A 23,582-nucleotide genomic window follows, 5' to 3' on the forward strand; every position below is an offset into this window, starting at 1 on the left:
TTCTAAGATTAGGCGAGCAAGCTAATTCGGCTATTTGGTTGGTGCATGCGATTGCGAGCAAGCTAAACAAAGCTGGTACGTAGTTCTTAGTCGAGTTGGGTGGATCAATGTGTCAGATGGTCGAGTCACTTTAAGTAGATTGACTAGACAAAGTAATTAATAGCAATTCGATTGGTTGGGTTAGTTCGACCGGTTAAACTAGTTGAACATATTGAGGGCTAAAAGAGATAAGCCATTTATCCATCTATTTTTATATTTTTTAAAACTAAATAAATAAATAAAATAAATAAGGGAAGAGGAATTTTTAGATAAGGGGGGCGAAGAAAAGTATATTAACGAGAATAGGACAATGAAAAAAATAATAATTATTGGTCAAAATATTTATTTTTTTATTTATTTTTTATTGACTATAAGTCTATAATTATACATTGCATATTGCTAAGAAAGTCGGTCATCGAAACCCTAAATCGTGCAAGAAACCAAAAAAACAAAAAACAAATGAGTGGTCTCCCAATACGGAGTTGGATCATTTAGTTACTGGCACATCAAGGGACGTCACTGTGGATTGGACATGAGTTAAATCAGCTGCATTCAACATCTCACTCCAAGTAGAGGCTAAAGCTCACTAATAGTAATTCCACAGTCGTCGTCCGGCGTTGAACGACGACTTCCACTCATGGACTTGGGCTCCGCGAGCGACTCAAGTTAATTTAATTTGGATAAAAATCAAGAGCATTTTTTTTCTAAATTACCACGTCAGCCCTACTTTAATTTTTTTTTTATCAAAAAAAAAACATCTCACTCCATCACACAATCGTCCTTAAATATACTGTCCAAACTCCTGATAAAGTCAGTGAAAAATACTCTTTCAAATGAAGGTTAGAGCAGTTTACAATTTACATGCGTTCGGAGAATACTGAATAGTGTATTATATCATTTTCATGATTACAAAATAAAATAAAAATTGACGCTCCAGTAATTTGTACCCATTTAATTTCCCTATAATTATCTTGTTCGTCGTGTTTGACCAAAACTAGCGTATGGCATCCGTGCAAGAGCTGTCACCGAGTATATGGGCTAATCCATCTAAACAGACGTCGGCGTTGATTTGACAAGTCAGGAACGATATCGACACGAGACTGACTCATGTGGTGGCTCGATCGATACGTTTTATGCCTCCGCGACTTGGATTTTTTTTTTTTTTTTTTTGGTAATTGCATCCAATCCAATGCGTCTACGTTGGGACTCACTTTCTTGCTTGTGAATGGATCGTGTACGCCTTGAGCACCGGAGGTGAAAAAGATTCGGCTGTCAATTATATGCATGACAACACAAACCTAGATTGGCAAGATATATATGTTCAATAAATTTATCTAGTCAGAAAATCTGACTGAAATTTATCTACTCAGAAAATCTGGCTGTTAATTAATATATATATATATATATATATATATATATATATATATATATATATATATATAAAAAGATAATATTATTAAAATATTTTTAATAATAACTTATAAAATATATCTTGATATTTTGATTGTCAGATTCTAGCCCTTAAGTATCGTCCATATATGTTATGAAAACTTGAATAGTTGCTTAAAAATCTTGAAATATATTGAGAATTGTGAAGGGCTGACCTACACAAATACAATAACAACAATAATTAAATTTTATTATTCTACTAAATAAGGTTGACCATATAGATTCTTTTATACGATTTCGCTCGCCTGCGGTTTTCTCCCTGCGGTTTGGTGCGGCTATGATGAGCTGGACACGCCACGTAAGCAAAAAAAATATAAAAGGAAAAATCACTACCGCAGCCGCGATCTCTCCGCTTCTCCCCGCGGTTGCAGCTGATCTTCACGAGACGCTGGCGGATCACCCTCGGCCGGATCACAACCGGATTCCGGCCGAATCGCGGCCGGATTCCGGCCAGATGGCGGCCGGATTCCAGCCGTTTCGTGGCCAAAATCTGACGAAAACGCTAGCAGACATAGCGCTACCGATTCTTTTCTGATCGGTCTACAGACCGATCAGGAGGTTCCCTGATCGGACTGGTGACCGATCAGGAAGGCATGTTCGCAGCGGTCCGCACGGCTTTGTCCGCAGCGTCCGGTCGCGACCGGATTCCGGCCGGATCGCGACTGGATTCCGGCCGCCATCTGGCCGGAATCCGGCCGCGATCCGACCGACGGTGGCCGGGCGTCCAGTGGAAGGTCGGCAGTCGGTGGTTTGGCGAGGTCGGCGAAGAAGACGAGAAGAGAGATGATGCCACGTTTTTTTTTTTTTTTGGCTTTGACGTGGAATGTCAAATCATCTCTACTGCACCAAACTGCAAGAATTGCACCGCAGGAGAACATTTCTCTTCTTTTATATGCTATATTTTTTATTATGTCATCATCTATATTTAAATAAATTTTATCTTATTTTAAATATGTATCAGAGTTTTTCTCAATAGATGCAATTTCAATTTTTTCTCTAATATTTTTATTTCTTTTCTGTCCATCCTTGTATATTCACACATCTACCTTAACATCCTCATCTCTGCAACTTTCACTTCCTGTTCATGTGCTCGAGTTATAGTTCAACATTCAGTTTCATATAACATAATATGTTTACTATGATTTTGTAAAAAAATTTACAATCATATAAAACATCTAACGTTTTTCTCCATTAAATCATCTTGCTTATATTTTGTATAAGATATCTCTCTCAATTCTTCTATCGTTTTGTAAAAAAAATCTTAAATATTTAAAGCTGTCAATTCAAGTCAACTCGTCATTTTCTATCTTAACAATTGCCCCATTACATTTAATATTGTTAAAATTAAATTTCATATATTCTGTGTTTATTCTACTAAGCCTAAAATTTTTCCCTTCTAATATTTCCTGCCAAGATTCTAGTTTAGCATTTACTCTTTCACGTGTTTCATCTACCAAAATAACTCAAACAATATCATTTACAAACAATATGCACTATGGTACTGTCTTAAATGTGTGCAGTGAGTTCACTCATAATTAGTATAAAAGGATAGAGACTTAAAGTTGATGTAACCCTATCTTTATTAGAAATATTTTAATTGCCCCGCCTGAAATTTTTTACTCTGGTTGTTACATATCTATACATATTCTTAATTAGTTCAATATATATTACGCCAACCTCTCTTTTTCTAGAATTCTCTAAATAATTTCTTTTCATAACTTTATAATAATTTTTTAAAATCAATAAATATCATATGCAAATCTTATTTTTCTTCCCGATATTTTTCAATTAGTTATCTAAAAAAATATATAACTTCTATTACCGACTTTTCAAACATAAATACAAATTAATTTTTATCACCATGATCTCATTCCTTAATTTTTTTTTATTATTTTTTTAAAAAATTATAATATGACTCATTAATTTAATACTTTTATAATTTATATAATTTTTTATATCTCTTGTTCTTATATAAGGAACTAGTATTAAAATACACAAATACATCACTAAAATAATTGAGCATTTTTTTTTATATTTTCATGGGATATAGAAAACAGTATATTTCAGACAGAGAGGTCATCAAAAACATTTAAATAGAAAGACATATACATTAACAAGTGATAGCTAAATCACATAAATAATTGATGTTAGCAAGTGTTTCCAAACACGGGCTGAAATTGAATTGGTAAATCTTTTCATTCTTGATTTAACCATCTGACCTTGACTGAGCATCTGGTAAATTCTTCAACTTTCTCTGAAATGATTTGGGACTACTAATTTAAAAGAGAGAATTATTATTTATATGGACCAGGTGTATTGCTTTCACAAATGTACTCGAGCCCATAACTAAAATAATTTAGAAACAGCAAGTAGCCTTGCAATATCCTCCCCTGCTCCAAGGTCCGAGTCATTGTTCTTGAGAGAGAATTTACAAAATAGGTTTGATGTAATTAACGTTTGAGCTGCCTTATTGTCAATTGAAGAGTTGCACAAGAACTGAAATGGCCAAACTATCTGATATTCCCACGGGATCATGGATTGAATCAAATGGGAGTCGCGCCAGAGTCAGAGAGAGACTACATAATCATAATAATATTGATCATTAGATTTTTCTCAGACAACTTTATTCTGCACAAATACATAGAAACATTGCACATCATGAGATGATCATAAAGTTAGAAAAATCTCACCGTGAAGCTCTTCAGCAGGCTCGGTGGCACTGGTGGGAGTTCATCCTTCTTGTTCTCTAGCTTGGAGATAGACGTTAAGTCAAAGCTGTCAACAAGAAGTCATGTCACCAATTCGATTAGGAAGCGTGGACAATTTGAGAATAAGGGTGTAGATTGTTCCAGATCAAAGTGAAAGTAAAAAATCGCATTTCACAATATTGCATATGTAGCTACCAAGTCATCCACTAGAGATCACTAAGTCCCAGAAACTGCAGAACAATCAATTAGTTGCACAAACTGGGGAGCATGTGAATCACAGAAGATTACATGGGCGGATATAGTAAATAAGATAGTGAATCAAAACAAGTTAGAAAGTTCAAGCAGCTAGACCCAACTAAATCTTGTAGTTGGTCGTTTCAATACAATCATACATGATGTTAGTAAATGAATCCAACGACTAGTGAAAAGATGCCTAGTATTATTTGACCAGTAATTATTTCCAAATTGCTGACTACAGTTATACTAGCAATCTATGCAATCACAAATAATAGATGGGCAATGCAGAAGAGAAATATTCCTTTCAGCTTGATTATAAACTTAGGGCACAACCATGAGATTGGCAGACTTAACATGACTATGGAAGATATATCTGGAAATAATGTCTGAATGTGATTCTTTCTAACTAACAAGCCATTTAAATTTGAATAACTGACTTAAATGTGCAACCAAAGGTTACCAACTATTAGACAAGAACAGTTATCCAATCAATCAATAGCATCAGAAATTAGACAAAAGTGCATATTTTCATATCTTAGAATATTGGGACTCCAGAAATTTCAGCTTCTTGTTCTGCAAGATTGAAGCATTAGACAAAGGGATGTATTGCACCTTCCCTATCTCAATTAAGATTCAACATTTGAATAGCTATATTTTCGAGAGTATATTTTTCACTTCATGGCACGATTTGAATTATACTAGCAAATACTTAAAAAGGAATATTCCGTGTCTTGTACATTAATCTCAAGAAGCGTAAAGATTTATCTATGCAACAAAAAGATAGATGGCAAAGTTATCAAGTAACAACTGCATGTGCATATAATCTAGCAAAGTAGGTAACTTTTATGTATCTTGCTCAACTTCCAGAGTGAGCACAAGTATGCACACATGACTCGTGCACATGGTAAGCACTAATATGCCATTGTCACAGAAGTAAATAAAGAACAGCATCAAGTAAATAAAAATTACAGAATATTCATATGAACTCATGCAGGACATCTAACAATTATATAAACAAACACCAGTCACCTGCCATTGGAAGGATTTGGTGATTCTAGAATCTTCTCCAAGTACATGTTTTCTTTTAGACAGTCAAACTTGGAAGCCGCCTAGAATTTAAATAAAATAGTAAAAAAAATTCACAACTACATCAAATTCTATTTGGAAATGCAATATAGCAAGCTAGCAAATGGCAAATACAAGTTTAAAAATTCAAAGAGATATACAGAAATTGATGGAAGAGCAGAAGAATGCACTTGCAAATTTTTCTAATAACGAAGTGGTTCCACAGCAAAACTCTAGTTTTTAAGATTCTACGTCAAACTCTTCATACCCATTCGAGATGTGACACTCTCACACTGCCACTCTGAGTTCACACACTGACACCCAGATTGATCATATAGAAAAGATTTGGAAAAAAACAGTACCTAAATTTGTACCTCTGTAACAACCAATCTATTGAGCTTTACTCTTGCAAATATAAGAGAAAGCAATTTAAAAATCAATTAGCACAATAGTTAAAGAAGTTTCACCAGACTTGATTATTCATGTTCTGTGATGGAAAGGTTAAAAATGATATCCGGCAAATGTTCAGATGCTTCCCACAAGGAATCCTTTTTGCAAAAGATGTCTCCCAGTAATCATCTCAAGGAGATTAGTGAATTAGATGGCTTAACATACCTATTCTTCATTCTGAATAACTTTGGTCCACAAAGATAATACAGAGGTGAAAAAAAACTAAAGAGTTTTGCACTATCAAAGGTACTAGATTAGAAAAAATTGATGAATCAATGCTTGCTAATTGACACTACAATAGAAATAATAACTAAAGGTAATTCCGATAACCTAAGAGAAATAAGAGGTATTGTTCATCAACTCAAATTGAAGAAACACAATACAGAGGGTGACATAAGGATAACTGAGACCAGAGAAGGGTTAGCAGTAGGCAATGAATGATAATTTTTTTATTATTTTAATTAGGATCTGATAAAAAATTAAAATTGTGGCCTCATGACCCCAAAATCATGGACCTAGGATATAATTTTAGTGTGTAAAAATAGACGTGTGATGGTCAAGAGATTTAGATATTTACAATAAAACAAATGTTTCTCCTAAAATGCTTACAGTAAAGTACCAATTTTCATCTTCTATAATCTCCAAAAAGATGATTTAAAGAATAGGTCATCATGTGTACTCAGGAAAGAGTTCCAGAAGCCATTTATTTTGCCATGAGATAAGTTGGCGTATACTTGTCTCATATGATTTGCTCCAAGCAAAAAAATTCAAAAGTTTCAGTTTGCTAAGTTTGCAAGTTTCTTATGTCACTCTTGTGATATGCAATTTGATTTTGTCAATTATCATCTGGTGAGAAGGGAACATAGTATAGCGACACACTTTATCTAATATGATCAGAAGCCGAAAGGAAAATTTTAAATACGTACAAAAAAAATATATCAATTTCTTTGCCTACCTTTGTATCTTGCTTGTTATAGGTATGCCCCGTATCTTCTTCAGAAAAAAATTCAAAAAGTTCAAGTGTTCCATCTCTACCAAATTCCTGAAAAATTTAGGGTTACATTAACTTCCATTGATTATGTGAGTAATAGACAACAGAATTATAGATTGATCCAGACAGATAACTTACCCTATTCAACCCTCCATTCACTAGCAAATTTGTGACTGAGGAGCCCTCATCAGCATCTTCATTATGATATGAAAATAAAGGACGGAAATCCATTTCTTGGAATGAGCTGGATGGGTATTGGGATGGAGATTTGATTGTCAATTGTTGCTCTGAATAAGAAAAGGCATCTATCTGAGCCTATTAAAAACAATTTTAGACTTTCAATGTTTGTTATGGTTGTGCTAACACATGTATCTAAGCATATGAAAATTGTTATTATTACAAACATCTAAATTGCTGTGTTGTTCTTTGTCAATATGAAATATTATGTTATGGTAACAAGAATATATATAAAAAAATGGAATATCAAACAATAAATTGATAGATCAATTTTGGGTCAATGAAGAAAAGTAATCCACATAAACATTCACAAAGATAATCAGTGGCTATAATCTAAGTCTGTTTGATTGAATCAGTATTTCAACTTCTCTTTAAGGAACTGGTCAAAGCTACATTCAAAAAACAAAGAGTTTTGAAGGTCTGAGAGAGTTTAATGTACGATATTAGTATATGAACTTCATTGCATTATCATACCCATATAATTAACTACACATTCAGCAGCAGCATTACTAACTGTCCTTTCTTGAAAAGGCTACTTAAACGCATTCGTGCGACTAGTATCACAAAAATTAGCGGGCAACAAGATATTAGCACTGACACCAACAACACTGTCATAGAAAGAGAAATCATACAAAGATCTTTCAATACTGTTACGATCACTCACGACAAGGTTCCTCTTAAGATGATTGATGACAAAGGAATGGTTTCATGTTTATTTACGAAATAAAATTAGCTTAGCCAGTCTAGTACTCTAGGTTGCACTCTATTAGGATTTAGGAAACCGCAAGACTCGTCCCATGATGTACAAAGTTACCTGAAGAAGTCAAAATACATTTTTAGTTATGATATAAAAAGACAAGTCCGAAAAGAACGTGAGATTTGTGAATAATGGATTTTACTTTGGAGGTAGAGTGCATTGCAGCTTTCTTAGCAAATCGAACGCATAAATCAGCCGATCAACTTATTGGCACCATCTAATTTCTTTGGATTTTCCACCAAACACATTATATTTCCGAATGTTACAAACAATACTTGGGGTAATTCTAATCCAAAATAGAACTTGCATAGCGCATTAATTTCCAGATGTGCAGATAGCGAGTGAGTGAAATATTTTTTACTTTGGCCGATTGGATCCTCTTAGAGATTTCTGAAAGCTTTCCCCGCTCCTCAACTACCTGAGAAGCACAGAAATAAGGACAGCATGAACAAATCTGCAAATAGATGGCACTGCGAGGTCAGAAGGAAGAAAGAAAGAGAGGGGAGAGGGAACCCGTAGGGAGATGGTGTCGAAGATACGATCGGAAGTGCGTTGGAGGTCGAGAAGCGTTCCGACGAGCTGCCTGTAGCTCTCCACGACGTAGCTCTCGCGCTTCCGGTTCCCTTCCTCCTCCGACACCCGCAGCATCTCTCTCTCCCTCTCTCTCTCTCTCTTCCCCGATTGGACCAAGAGAAATTGGAAATGGGCTGTAAAACTCACGAACAAAAGAGGCCATTAATGGGCTGAGTTGTTTTTTGGAAACTATAGTGTAGCAAAGAGAGAAGAAAAGACCATTTGAGGAGGCAGGATCTCTTGGACTAATTTTTGTGATTCAGGAGATATGTTATTCGTATTTATGGTCGTGATCTAATTGTAAATAGTTACAATCTCTTCTTGGATTCATCGTCCCCATCATATTATAGTTTTTGTTCGAAGAGGGCGATCGGAGGTCGCTCGGAGGACACCCTCGTTCACGCCCAGTAACCTGGCCACTTATCTACCATCAGAGGCCTTCAGGCAGCCTCCGGCCGCCCACTCCAAACAAAAACTTTAACCTGGTGAGAACGGTAACCCCAAGAAGGGATCACAACTATTTGCGATCGGATCGCGACCGCGATCCGATATTAAATGCGAATGACATATCCCCTGTACCATAAAAAAGTGATACAGGAGATCTGTGCTCTCATTTAAGTAAGTTAAAATTTTCATCCCGGATATCCCCAAACTCGTAATTCATCAATCATTAGACATGTAGAATCTCTACCAGGTTTTTTATTTCGTATATATATTTTTTTTTTGATATTCTAACAGATAAAAATTATAATTAAAAAAATAGAATAACAATAATAATTTACTATAATTTCATAACAACAAAGCTTGCTTGATAGCATCACATTCTATGACCCTGTCGAGCCCGTTGCAATATGTTAATTGTAGCCCTGTCATCTCCTTTGGGCTAGTAGCCCCATCTTATTGACATTCTATTAATATCACTCATTCATGTCAGTCGAGGGGAGTTGAGGAGATATTTTATCCATAATAAGTCGGAGGACCATACTTATGTGGTTTCGGCGTAGAAACTTAGATTGGTTTCATTTGTTCATTATAGTGATGATTGTTTATATCACGTACATCTTCAATAAGCTTGAGAGGTTACTCCGTTAAGATTGTGTCAGGTTGAGTGTGGTTAGATAGAAAAATATCTTTTATTATCATCGTTTGAAGTTCAACCTAGTAAATTTCTCTGACTTTTTTCGATGATTGATTGAAACATTTTTAATTGGGACGGAGGATGTCAACACACGTTGAGTTTATTACATCTCAACATCTTTTGTCACTATCTCAAATCTATTTTAAAATTGATGGATCTCTATTCATAATTTTTCAGAGGGACGATATTTACTTATATATAAAATGACTTAATCTGATAATCTCAAACTATTGACCTAATAAGTAGTTGATTACCAATTTATTCTGAGTTCTTTTGAGACGTCGCTAGTGCTTACACAAGCTGAGCTAGTTTCGAATACTCGAGTGTCAGTCGCCTAGTGCTCCGAGTATCGAGTCAATGAAAATGATGCCGAAGGCTTGGGACGGGCGTCAAACAAATCTTGAGTCTGAGTCCGAGTGGGTTGCGTGAGGAGCATCTATAGGATTGAAACAAGCAACTTTTAAAATCTTTTCAGAAACAGAGTATGCAGCGGAAAACTTAAAATACGAATTATACAGAGAAAAAAAACACTTTTATTTTTACTTGGTTTGTAGTACTAGGACTACTACTCCAAGGCCCACTATTTCTTGAATCATTTTAATTGAGCAATCCACTAATTTATCTCCCAAAGAACATTTGGACAGAGAAGTCGAATACAGGAATAAAGAAATTTTAATACACTATACTTTCTTATACAATAACAATAATATACAATTTAAATTGTTATACCAATATCGAAAAGTAGAGGATGAAGAAGAGTATCGTTGTTGAAGCAGCGTTTTAGTATAGTAATGATGTTTATGAAGCGTGGAGCACTTAGAAGAAGAATAATAAATGATTATTTAAGCTACTGGTCGAATCTTGCTTTTATACTACATCCGAGGCACCTCGAATGACCTAGGGTGCCTCAAGTGAAACTCATCCAATTCGATGCAATCTCTTGTCTTCATAAATTTTCTGGTCTAGGGTGCATCCAGATAACCTAAGGCGCCTCCAGATAATCTAGGACGCCTCCAAATAACCTAGGGCACTTTCAGACCACACAATGCACCTCTCAATCTCTTAGGATGATTTTTCACTCTAAGTTCCTTGTGTACCTCTCAATCTCTTAGGATGATTTTTCACTCTAAGTTCCTGTAAAATATGTTAGTCAAAATAAAAAAATTACTTAGAGTTAGCACAAATGTATAATTATGAATTAGACCATATCTTACCAAATCAGAATCTAGTCTTATTCTCAATTTAGATTTTTAAGTTGAATCTAATTGACACTCGTTCTCACTGGATCTCTCTTTTTTAATTGCTTACCTTACTTATCATTTGCATAATGACTTTACTTACGTCTAATCTCCTGATCCAACAAATCTTTCTGTCATGTCTCATTTGAATTTCAGTTAATTGTCTTATCTTGCTAACACAATTTAACATTCTGTGAAATATTTGATCATCTATGATCTATTTGAGTTTTTTGTTAGTTAATTAGTCTTTTTGACCTAATTAGATTTCAATTTGATGTTTAGTCCTCTAGACCTATCAAATTCTTCAAACATATTAGATCACAAGCAGATTTAGAACTTCTAACATCAAAACCTTCTAGTACTTTTGCACCAACAACATCGTCCGAAGAATAAAAAAGTCAAATCCTGCAGTGAGTCAGCCTTGTAAAATAGATTTATCCTCTCCGCCGACGTTAAAAGATTAGGGCATCCGCAATCGTAAACCTTTCAAAGAGGTTTATGTTCTGTCATATTATTGTCACATCAAAAGTTAAAAACCTTACTTCTTTTAAAAATCACTCTCTATTATCATAAAACCTCTCTTTTTTAAAAAAACTCCGATCCACTTCTTTTAAAATCCTCTCTCTATTCTCTCTCTACTATTTTTTTTTATAAACCTGATCCCAAGATTTTGATATAAGTTTATAAAAAAAACTATAAACCCCACTTATGTAGTGGGAGAGGGATTTATATTGAGAGGTTTATAGTATAAATTGCATGCTATAAACTTCCTACTACAGATGTCTTTATACTTGAACGTCTATTTTTTTCAAAATATAATGATAAAATCATGAATACAATCTAACATAGATTGACATGGCAAATTAAACATATATATATATCTAAATGCTATCACTCATATCTATCAAATAAAAAATTACATGATCAAACGAAAGAGAAAGAAATAAGGGAGTGAAGAAGGAAATCTTTCTCTTCTCTGCTTCGATCTTTCTTTTCTGGTTATGCACGAAGAATTAATATTGCTTCTTCTGCATTGTTTCCGGGATCTAGCTTAGAAGTATCTTGCTCATGTATCACCACTACGTACGTGGATGAGAACATGCTCAGGCATGTGTCACGTATGCATGCAAAGCAACAACACGATGTGGTGGTATTCATGCAAAGCAACAACACGTTCAAAGCAACATGTGCAACGTGGGTGAATTCATGCAAAGCAACCACATGTTCAAATGGCATACATGCAAAGTCCAACATCCTTTGCAAAGCCCAATAGCATTGCCACGTGCACTATGAGCACATACATGCAGGTCAAAAGAGATGTCTAACAAATTTTGATTGATCGAGATATATCATGTCCTGATCAGTCGGATGCATGCAATATCCTTCCTATAATAAAAAAAATTAATTAAATTTATTTATATTAACTAAGAAATGGAAGAGATTTATCTAGATCCGTTATTTTAACGGTCCTTTTAGTATTGACTCTATGAATATGGAGAGAAGTTTATGTAGCTACACAGACCATAGACACATGGCGGGATAAATCCGAAATCGTTAGGAGATTTATGTCCCTTAAGAATTAATTTTTCATTGTCTAATCAACTGAGCATCTCACCGATCATGGGAACACAACAGCGTTCACCCAAAAATACATTTAGGATTGTACAATTTGAACCCTAAATTCGCACCTTCACTCTTAATGTTACTTTGTGAAATTAATAATCCATATTTTCATTCATATTTTTCTAGCCCATATCATCAAAATGAAAAAAAAATAATAAAAAATTACATGTAGAAACTTCTTCTCTTAAAGATTTCTCTTAAAACTTATTTTATATAAATAAATTATTTTCTAAAAAAAAAAAATAGACCGTAGTTTGACTTTAGTGTAATGAAATGAATTAGTGACAAAGGTAAAAAAGTTTACCAAAGTACATATCAAGTATGATTACTCATATATTTTAACATTTATTTTCATCATTTATAATAGTTTTTTTTTTTTTTTGTACTTTAGTCTTCTCTTTCCTTGATAGTTATTCCTTTTAGGATTGATATATCATTTAACTCTATTATTCTCAAGTAATAATTTGCTTGAGATATTAACCTAAGTTTTTTTTAATAAATGTTATGCTAATTCCAAAGAAAGGCCATAGCATGAAAGATGCATACAAATATCAGCATTCAAATCAACATGTAGCATATAGCATAGAGGATAACGAATATATATATATATATTTAAAAAGTAAATTATAAAAGGTAAATTAATTTTTAAGAAAACTTGTAGAAATAGCGGAGCATTAATTTTTTGAATGTATATTCGGTGATGAATATTGAATGATGGCTGCACTGGGTTTCAAATTCTAGCTTCATACCGAGCCATCCCACCGTCAGGCTCGTATGAATTGCACACGTGGATAGAAGATACCCTTGGCATTTAAATATCACTCAAAGTAAAACATGTTTTACAGTTGAGCAAATGATCCTTACAAAGCTAGATGTTTAATCACCTGCAGCAGGTTTTTGTACCAATTCTTTATACATAAACATTACTACCCTTCTCGGCTAGCAATTGTTTCGGGCTATTCTTGGCTCTCAGGTTACATCCCGATTGGTTCTGCAAGAGAAGCATCGCTGCGTGAATGATCAAAATTTCGCATAGGAACAGAAAAGGATCCTTTTGTAAGAGTTGGGTCTTGTGAAACGAAACGAAAATGCAACAGCGTGAACTAGTTCAAGGCCTGTGTAAACCCTATACCCTAAACACAAATGTAAGTGCAACCAATGAGAATGCATGACACACATCCAAAAGTACCACGTTGGCATCCCTCGAAAAGAAGTGAAAAACACAAGAGATTACAATACTCTGGCATCTTGCAAAACGCCAAATAACAAGGATACACCAGGCTATACAAACAAATAAGGCATATTGTCCCCCCAAAATAACAGGTCATGGAGTTAGCAAACAATAAACCCAAGCATCACTGGCAAAAGCTAACCATAGATAAAATCGGCTGCAAATAGAGCTCATTCAGTAGGCAGCTACCTAACACTGAAGCAAGGTCGTCTGGTGCTGGGTTCAGTCTAAAAGGAAACAAAGTAGACAAGGAGGGAAATTTACCATGGACGAAGTAGCCTGATGCAGAATCTCTTCTAGATACTTTACGACCTTGTATTTCGTTGTCAAAGATTGCGCATCAATCCACTTCTTGGGACAGTCCTGGAATTGGAACATAATTGCTTAAACCAAAAAGGTAACATAGCACACAGTAACTCCAATTTTTAGTCTAAAACACTAATTCATCACACACTGAAGAATGCAAGTTGCGTTTATATTTCAATATCGTGTCCAAATTAAAATAAACAGATAGCTAAATAAATCAACATGCTTAAGAAAAATTATTGCTATATATATACACAGTGTGACAATTGTCATAAGAAGCCCGTGTCTGATCTGAGATGGACAATTCTTAAGAGAATGAAGATTAAAAAAACACCTAATACCAGCTCAATAATAATTTGCAATAACCGTTTAGAGAAAACAGTCTGATACAGGTAATTGACATAATTTACTATCATCAACAAACCGTGTCAATCCCCATGACCCAGAGTTTGCATAATTGCCATATTATAACACCAAGAGGCAAATTAAATGAACCAACCACGTGCTACGTTTTTTAGCATCTCAATGATCAAAGGAAGATATACAAGTGACAAGAAAAACCAAACAAAAAAATTAAATGTGGTTGCATCTTAAAGGGGATCAACAGCAACTAATTATCTAACTTATATTTTCCAAAAACGAAAATATGATTTCAAGTACTTCTTTTAAAAAGTCCATATTAGGAATGAGTAATATCTATTTGATGGAAATTGAATATTGGAAAGCTATGAAGTTTTGTTGTTGGAGTTAGTTCTCCAACTAATGCCTCAAGCATGATAAAAAAAACTACCCCAAAACCAGTATTGGTCAATCTGTCAACATTTTCAAATTCCAGTCAATTTATTGCAATCAGAACTTATACATTGTGTATGCCACGGAGGGGTTATACACACTATCAGAGCGTATAAATCCACAAAAAGGGCATTTTCTGGGTCAAAATTGCTAAGGATTATTAAGTAAAATGGAGGATCAGGCTGGTAAAAATGCCACATCATGACCTTGCTTAATTTGCATTAATGAGAAGAGTAACTTGAGTGGGAGTAAAATTGTGAAACTTAATCAAAATTGATGCTGAAAAAAAACAATGCCGATAATGTAACCTAGATTCCTCAAAATATTTTGAGGTGTTTTGGAGCTCCACTTGTAAGTCTTTCATCATAGGAATGACCCAATTTGTTTTACAGGGATAGTCAAGCTTATAAAAGATTATGCAGGAAATACACTTTTTTTTAGTTGGCACTAGGTATCCATTCCTTTGAACCGACTAATCCTGGGACGACTATCCAGCCCTACAGAAATTTCCCACCGGCCAGCAGGATAAATCAGGAGACACTTGTGGTGCTCTATCTAGACGACCTACTTTCTTAGTCCCACTATCCAATGGAGAGAAAATTTCCTACAATTCTCCGTAGCTAAGTCTCGACCATCAGGAAATACACTCATGGAATAAGTATTCTTATCTTTGATTGCAACAATAAACTTGAAAAAGGGAATAACTATTCCTAATAAGGAATCACAACTAATGCTCCAGGAGAGCTGATCTCATGGATGGGTCAGATGAGCCAAAGCATTGGATGGGCCATCAATCTTGGATGCGCTGATGGGTTGGATTGACCTACCAGTCAAACTGGTTGGGCCAATGAGCTGGTCTAGTAGAGCACAAGGGCCAGTAAATGTCAGACGGCTAAATAGAGTGAGTGCACCTGGACTTGTTGGGCAAGGCAGGACAAGCGAGTCAAATGGGTCAATCAATCAGGAAACCAATCATGTTGGATAGACTAGTCAAACTGGAAGGATGAAATGAGGCAATTAACTTACTCACGCCGGATGAGCAAGGTAGATCGACTGCACAGAACTAGGCAGTTGTGCGAGTTAGATGAGTCATACAAAATATTTCATGAATATTGTTATGAAAATTATTCTTTTTTTATTCTGTATAACATTTCTAAGAACTAAAAATAATTATTGCCATGGACCAAATTAAGATTTTATTCCTATCCTAATTTTTTTTCTATTCTATAGGAATAGTTATTTGATTCCTCTTCTATTTCATTTTGTAAACCAATCACGCCATCAAGGAATAGGATCTTAGCCATACAAATTATTGGATATAATTCTTCACCCTATTTTTCATGAGGTTAGGTTGTCAGATGACGTGAGGGGCCTTCACCACTCAAGTAACTTGACAAGCAAAGGGTGGTATAAGAGCTCATCTATAAGTGACACATCACAACAACAGAATCTGATGCAAAATAATCTCGCATTGCTGTTGACGTGGTTGGCACTACGGGTACTGATACCGGTATCAATTGATCAAAAAAACTAATTTCATCATATCAAATTGGTAGGAACAGGTGAGAGTGAACCATAGTAAGATAAATAGTGTAAATAAAAAAAAAGAAAATTATTTAATGTTTTAAATCCTTAAGGTATTCCATGAAAATATATCCTTTTTATTAAATGTGTCATCATGTAATTCACTAACCTTTCAATGGAATGAATGCTTTCCTTTTCTCACTGTTGGGACTACACCCCACTGCTCTTCAATAGTAGTATATTTATTTTCTTTTCAAATTACTTCGTCCATAAGCATTAGAATTACTGTTGCACTAACTTGCATGTGCTGTGTCATAACTATTTAACCAACTAATAAAGTATCATATTTAATTATTCTTAATCCAAGGGTACACATCCAGGAATTCTTCTTTATTTTAATTAACTGGTCATCATGGTCATGGTATCTTCATCAATATCTCCATGTTCGATTATGGATTCCAGGTGTGTAAAACTTCATTTAAGAATTTTTCTTATAGATATATTTAACTATTTTTTCTTACTGTTAAAATTAGATTTCATATAATCATTTTACTTCAATTTGAAATTCTTAGGTTTTAAAGTTTTTTACCCTAATTCTAGCTACAAGTTTATTCTGTTAATATTCTCGTCAATCATAATCATAGTTCGTAGGATCGTGATCCTACACAAGATGGATTTGGGATCAAGATTGGATAGAGATCGAATCATACGATCCTACCGAAAATCCTTGAAATTTTATGGTACATGATTAATAATTAGAAAAAAAAATATCTAAAAAGGTCATTTGCATATAAATAGATTACTAATTTGCATAAACATGCAACCGTCGACACTGGATACCACAGATGTCGTTATCATCTAATGCATAACAGAGAATTTTTCAAGATGGGAAATCACCAAACGTTGAGAATTCTTCTCTTGGTTTGAGAGTATTAACTCAAATAAAGATAATGTCATAACAACAACTAAACAATTGTTTAAATAATCCCAAAACTCTCTCAAAATACAAAAGATGAAAATAACCTTAATATAAAGGCTAAAATTCAGCCTCCAAAAATGCTTTAAATGATATTTTTTGGAGGGTGTTACACCATATAACGAATGTAGATCTATGAACGATCTTCGATTTGATATCTTAAAGGTCCCGTGGTTCAACCCGAGTCAAAAGTTAATAGTCTCTCAAAGCTTAACTGATCCTGCTCTGATATCCCGCTCTGATCCCACTGCAAAAATGATCCCAAACATTCCTGGATCATTTGCAATTTCTCAATCATAGGATCTGTGATCCTACGATCCAGATTGCAATCCTGCAAACTATGATCAGAACACTATCCCCAGCATATGGCAAATGGCAAGGAGGATTATCTTGGACATGGGCCACAAGGCTAGTAAATTTCAATTAGAACTAGTTGAAGATGATATAAGCCAATAACAGACCCTTATGGAAGTCTTAAGGGTAATAGAAAAAATTGTTGAACACCCCATGGAACTATCACTTTTTAATTACATTATCATACATGTATTTATCACATGAACATAAATGTTATATATTTGCTATTTTTCTAAAACCGCCATAATAACTTTTCCAGAGATTTCATGAGATTTCCTAAATTAATAAAATCATGCGTCATTCTTCTTTTCTCTATATTTCTTTGTCAATTATCGTGTTACATATATAATATTCATAATTAATATTATGAGCATAAAAGTAAATGGATTTCTTTTTAAAAAAACATTTGTTATATCTCATATCCAACCCCAACTACCTTTTCTTAAAGTTTCAAAATGACTTGTAAACTTAATTCTTTTACAGGTAATACAAAACCATAATTCAGATTTTGTTCCTATAAATTGGTACTGATTTTTTCATCATTTATCATACATCTTAACCGTACTAAACTATTATATTCATTGAATCATCGATTTTTAGTTATATGACAAAGCTACAACAATAACTTAAAGAGCAAGATTAGAATGTAATAAGAAATTAGCTTAGCAAACAGATCATGAAAAATCATATATGAAAACTACCAAATAGTTATACCTTCCAGGCGGCATTTGAGAGCTTGCAGATGGACCCTTGGTACCACCAACACCAAGCCGTTTTGACTTGTTATCCTGTTCTTTTTCCACCCGCATAGCAGCCACCTCTTTCTCCATTGCAGCTACTTCCCTTCTCATCTTTTTTGCCTCCACTTCCATTGCTTTAGTCAATGTATCAACTTTCTTGGCCAGCATCTGATTTGCAAATTAAAGATGAGCAGGAGATTGGATGACTTCATAGCAGAAATTTGATACAAGAGGGCATTAACCTCAATGGCGTCGTCCTTGTCCTTTAAGCTTTGGTCCTTCTCGTAGCATGCTTTCCTTAATGTAATTACTTCCTTCTGTAACATATCATACAATAGTCCGGAGACACAATCTTCTGACTCAGCATTAGTAAGCTCACAGGTTTTCTCAGATGGGGTTTCCTTCCACCTATCAGGTGAGAGAGTATCTCCAGTTGCATCAGACGATCTATTTAGAGACACTCTTGTTCCATTCCCAATGGCTTTGCTACGCTCCAATGATCTTGTCCCACCATCAAATGACTTTGATGCCCCTTTGGCATGTTTCAGTACCATGCTACTAGAAACAGAAGATCTCATCTGAAAAGATGGTCTCTTAGATAGGAAGCCGTTAACACTCTTTGGATTATTCTCAGCTCCACCAAGGGATTGGCGACGTAAAGGACCATTACTTACACTCTTCCCCTCTACGCTGGCACGAACTGTACCATTCCCTGACATTCTCAATCCCTCTTCCAGAACCTTAAGCCTCAATTGGAACTTCTCCTGAAATACCAAAAGATTTTCAATCACATAACTTGTCTCACCAATAAAAAAAATGGGCAAAGAACATAATAACATGTCAAATGTTAGGCATCCAAAGATAGACATTTTACTTTCAATTGAGCTTCAGATCTTGCAGTCCGTTCTGCTATAGCAAACTTATCTCGAAGTTGCTGCATTTCTCCCTGTAAAATGTTTGTGGCAATTTTTTTTAGAAGTAATATAGAAAGATGGGCATGTAAAAGGAATCTAAAGAAAGAGTATACAATCTAGAAAACAAGAAATATCTCCAACATATCGTCTGCACTTGAACAAAATCAAGTAATAACTAAAACCAACCTGCATGAATCTACGCTCCTCGAGCCATTGTTTAACAGGCATTACTTTGTCACTAGCATCCTTCCAATCATTGGCCACTACCACAGCAACCCTATTAGCTGAAACCTTTGCCCGAGAGAGTTCCCGGTCAAGTGTTTTCATTTCTTCCTGAATAAATAAATAAGAGAATGATGTGAGGAGAATTACCAACTATGCCATAATGAATTAAAAGAGACCACAACTTTTAGGAGAATGATCATATTGATTGTGGTAAAGCTAGACGCATTACACTCATTTCCAGAACTTTCCGTTGGTAATCTCTAACAGCATTTGCCGTTGCACCACCAGCAAGAACAGCCTCCTCTAGTTCTCGCACTGTTTGGCCAAGCTTTTCAACCTCTGCAACCTTCTGTCGATGCATTTTATCCATAATCTTGTTCTCCTCCTGAAGAATAAAAATGAATTTTTAATAGCACCAAGCACCAAAGAATTTTAGCCCAAAGAGTGTTTCATAAATGAATACCTGACATATCTCAATCTGTTTCATTAACTCCTGATTCTTGTTTTGAAGGTCATCTACCATGGCAGCCTTGGCTAAAGCAATTTGTACAGTCCTTTCTGCTTCCAATAATGCAGCTTCTTTTGATTTAGTGAGTCGATCTAATGCCCTGTTGTCATCCTGTAACTTTGCAATCTGCAAAAGAGAAAAACACTCGAGGTACCACAACACAGAGGGGGTGTATTCAATAGTTTACACTCTTTCTACCAATATATTTAGAAAGTTAAAAGGTTCATAATGAACAAAACATGTGTTTGTAAACTAGCAGAAGTATTAACCTCAATCTACAAGGAGACAAAAAAACTGATAGATATGGCAACAGCTTCTGAAATAACTAAGCATTACAAACCCAAATGGTTAACGTGATACCTTTAAACAATTTGGCTCAGGGAAAAAGTTAGTAATTGGGTGCTAAAAATATTAAATGCAACTAGTCCAAGTAAAAAAAAAAAAGGAATAGACAACATCTAAATGCATAGAGAATTAAATCGGTGGTACATAAATTACAGCAAAAACCATTCATTGAACATTTACCTTAGTTTAACACTAACTGGAAATCTAACACAACTCTCCTCCTTTATCCGGGCTTGGGACCGGCCATAAATGACAGCAAAAATAAATAAGAAAAAAAAAGGGAAATACCCCACTGAAAATTTTAAACCAATTGAGTTTCTTATAAACTTAAGAGAAAACGGTGATTATTTAGTGAGTCTGACTTGTCATTATTCAATTTTTAGGTGCAACATTGTGTCCAAGAAAAAGTGACAGACTAAAGTTTTGCAGGAGCAAAGTTTCAAAGCAACACCTCTTGTCGTGCTATCCTCAATTCTGCCTCAAGGGGTGCAAGAATCGCTTCAATAGGAGGCATATCATCATCTTTTTGAGCTGCATGGACCCTTCTAAGAGTTGCCTCGGCAGCAAACTGAGCAGCCAATGCTGCTCTCTTTTCATCATTTATCTTCTTAATTTCAAGATTCTGCATGGTTACTTCCCATCAACATTTTTACATTATAGAATCTTATATCAGAATAAGAAAGAAAATAGAGAATCTGAATTCTGCAAGTACTCTGTTTTCTAGAAGTGATTCAGTTAGCTTGAGCTTCTCGTCCATCTTGTTCAATTCATCTGTTAGCTGACAGTTGAGAAAGGAGTCAGAATGCTCTCATTGGTATCATCATAACCTTCTATTTACTTATGCAAAAATGGAAAAATAAAAATAAAAATAAAGTAACAAGAGAAATAAATGCAACAACTTGGAGGGAAAACAAACCCTTTGATAATATGCAAAGACATAGTTATGCACGTTTAAATTAATAGAAGTATAGATTATAAATGTTCTGTTAAAAAAACTAATTTAACACATTTCCATCACTATGAAATCCTTATTCATAGATCCAAACACATTAGCTTCAATAAAACCAATATTAGCATGCCATTTTTAGAATCTCGAAGCACCTTCATTATTTTATTTTTTTTTTTACTAAAGGCAAAAATATTTTTTGTCTTGTAGATTTCCAACAAAAAAGATAGTGATGAAGACAACCAAGGTGTATAAAGTGTAGAAGAAGAAACAAAAAATAATAAGGCATCCACCAACCTAAATTTGATTCAAAAAAATTCACTACCTGCTGCAAGTTAATAAACTAAAATAAAATAAAAAAGAGCAATTCGGTCGAACACTCCGTAGTGATATTCACTTTGCACCAACTATCAATCTGACATGAAAAACATGAAGTGATATTTACTTTGCACTAACTATCAATCTGACATGTAAAATGTGAGGATCAGAGAGAGGAAAAATCATCCTTTTGAATGGGATTGCAACATAAAGCCTTGATCACCCATGAGGATTGCATAGGAAGGACGAAGGATACTAGGGAGAGATGAGGTTTAATTATTCCATCATGTTGTTTAGTTTGGAATATGAATTTTTTTAGTGTTGTTTATTACTTTGTTTAATTGGGCGGAAGACTAGAAGGATTGAAATTTTAAAATAACAACAATACCCTTAACATGGTGAATTCTGGACAGAATAATTTCAGGTGTAGTGTTGCCAAAAAGGAATGAGTAGTGTAGTTGTTGGCATGATAGCTGATGGCTAATGTGGGGAAAAAAAAGCATTTATGACAAGATTATAGTATATTTTTTTCCATAGGCTAGGAACAATATAGTCATTCGACAATTTAAGAATTTCCCATCCAAAATGCTGGCCACATTTGGCGAAAATTGAGCTAAGAAAAACTTGGACCATTTGACACCGTTGTTTTCCAGAAGTTTTTCCACCTAAGTAAACGACCAAAAAAAGCTCTTAGCAATTGTTTTATATCTATTCCTTATCCATCCTCACAATTTCCCATGAAAAAAAACAAGCCTATAGCTTTGAAATCCAAAACTAGAATCTGGTTGTACTATAGGACTAAAAATAGTAATTTTCCTTATCAATTTTATAGCAATAATAAAAGGATGAATTAAAAACAAATCTAGGAAACTATTCCAACAAAAAAAAGGAAGGATTATGAAAGATAGATGGTTATTATGAAGGCAGAAAAAACCAACGACAGAGCAGGAATTAAATCGATCTACTGACCTCTTCCACAGCCTTCTCTCTAGCACGTTCGGACAGCCGTAGAGCCTTGATCTCTGCCTGTGCTTCGGACAACTCTCGATCTTTGTCTGTGAACCCCCACCAGAAGTAACCAGCTTACATATATACAAAATTCAAACAAATCAATCGGAGAGAAACACGCATAAAACTGCATTCCACCTCTCAATTCATTCTCGAGCCTATTGAGTTCGACTTTCACCGGATCTGAGCCATGGAGAAGATTAAAGAACTCCTCCATGTCCAAGTTGGGCTTCATTGAAGCCCTACGCCTCAAAGCAGATGATGCCCTCCCTTCACCCTTGAATGACGCAGACGCCGTCAGAACCGACGCCGTCTGCGGCGGGGCATTCGCCCCGACAGCGCCCACATAGATCCTCTCCCCATCGTCGTCGTACAGATCTGACATCCTGGATCTGATTGTCTCACATTCAAAAACCCAGTTCAAGAATAAATAAAGGAAAAAATGGGCATGCGATCTCAATGCCGATCCAAGGAACTAGGGCGCTTCCTCCGCTTCCTTCTCGACCAAGAGATATTCCGAGAGCTTCGATCGCGGTGGAAAGGAACCCTAGTTCTGTTATCTTCCACCAATCGCCCTCGACCCGAAGTAATGCGTGATTTGGGGTGTATTTAGTAGGATACAGTGAAAGCAACACTGAATTGCCACAATTGTACTAAGCGAAAGTTATCAATTACCATATGCAAATTAACGAAATAGCGGATTTGAAAGCGGTCTCAACGAGCTGGAATTAGTGGTGTCGTTACCGCAGTGGGTGTGGAGCGCACTGCAGTCGCAGACGTAGCTGGAAAAAGTGTCGGGGTAAAGTTACCGTTGTCCGCCTGTGCCTTTCTAAAGATTTAACTCCCGATTTTTTTTTTTAAAAAAAAATGAGAAACAAAATAATGGTTTC

General features: G+C 35.1%; 2 protein-coding genes across 2 annotated transcripts; both read right to left on the reverse strand.

The window, feature by feature from the left end:
• Positions 1-3,594: 3,594 nt before the first annotated feature.
• LOC122024885 lies at positions 3,595-8,638 on the reverse strand. The gene is made up of 7 exons (XM_042583609.1): positions 8,447-8,638; positions 8,295-8,351; positions 7,078-7,254; positions 6,904-6,990; positions 5,463-5,542; positions 4,179-4,263; positions 3,595-4,064 (listed from the first exon to the last, which is right to left on the reverse strand). The coding sequence occupies exons 1-7, from the start codon at positions 8,579-8,581 to the stop codon at positions 4,032-4,034; spliced, it is 654 nt and encodes a 217-aa protein (XP_042439543.1). The 5' UTR covers positions 8,582-8,638; the 3' UTR covers positions 3,595-4,031.
• Positions 8,639-13,664: 5,026 nt separating this feature from the next.
• LOC122023479 (microtubule-associated protein 70-1-like) lies at positions 13,665-23,346 on the reverse strand. The gene is made up of 11 exons (XM_042581602.1): positions 22,831-23,346; positions 22,654-22,739; positions 21,133-21,198; positions 20,872-21,042; positions 20,031-20,201; positions 19,797-19,952; positions 19,529-19,675; positions 19,303-19,374; positions 18,671-19,192; positions 18,403-18,596; positions 13,665-14,099 (listed from the first exon to the last, which is right to left on the reverse strand). The coding sequence occupies exons 1-11, from the start codon at positions 23,075-23,077 to the stop codon at positions 14,063-14,065; spliced, it is 1,869 nt and encodes a 622-aa protein (XP_042437536.1). The 5' UTR covers positions 23,078-23,346; the 3' UTR covers positions 13,665-14,062.
• Between the last annotated feature and the right edge of the window lie 236 nt (positions 23,347-23,582).

Source organism: Zingiber officinale, chromosome 9B (genome assembly GCF_018446385.1).
Source record: "Zingiber officinale cultivar Zhangliang chromosome 9B, Zo_v1.1, whole genome shotgun sequence".
NCBI classification, from domain to species: Eukaryota; Viridiplantae; Streptophyta; class Magnoliopsida; order Zingiberales; family Zingiberaceae; genus Zingiber; species Zingiber officinale.

Coding starts and splice junctions, on each gene's coding strand:
- LOC122023479 (XM_042581602.1), bottom strand. CDS start 23,077: ATGTCAGATCTGTACGACGACGATGGGGAGAGGATCTATGTGGGCGCT. Junction 19,953..20,030: donor AACAGATTGAGATATGTCAG/GTATTCATTTAT, acceptor TTTATTCTTCAG/GAGGAGAACAAGATTATGGA. Junction 19,375..19,528: donor AGGAGCGTAGATTCATGCAG/GTTGGTTTTAGT, acceptor AACATTTTACAG/GGAGAAATGCAGCAACTTCG.
- LOC122024885 (XM_042583609.1), bottom strand. CDS start 8,581: ATGCTGCGGGTGTCGGAGGAGGAAGGGAACCGGAAGCGCGAGAGCTAC. Junction 8,352..8,446: donor TCGACACCATCTCCCTACGG/GTTCCCTCTCCC, acceptor TGTGCTTCTCAG/GTAGTTGAGGAGCGGGGAAA. Junction 4,065..4,178: donor GCCTGCTGAAGAGCTTCACG/GTGAGATTTTTC, acceptor ATGATTATGTAG/TCTCTCTCTGACTCTGGCGC.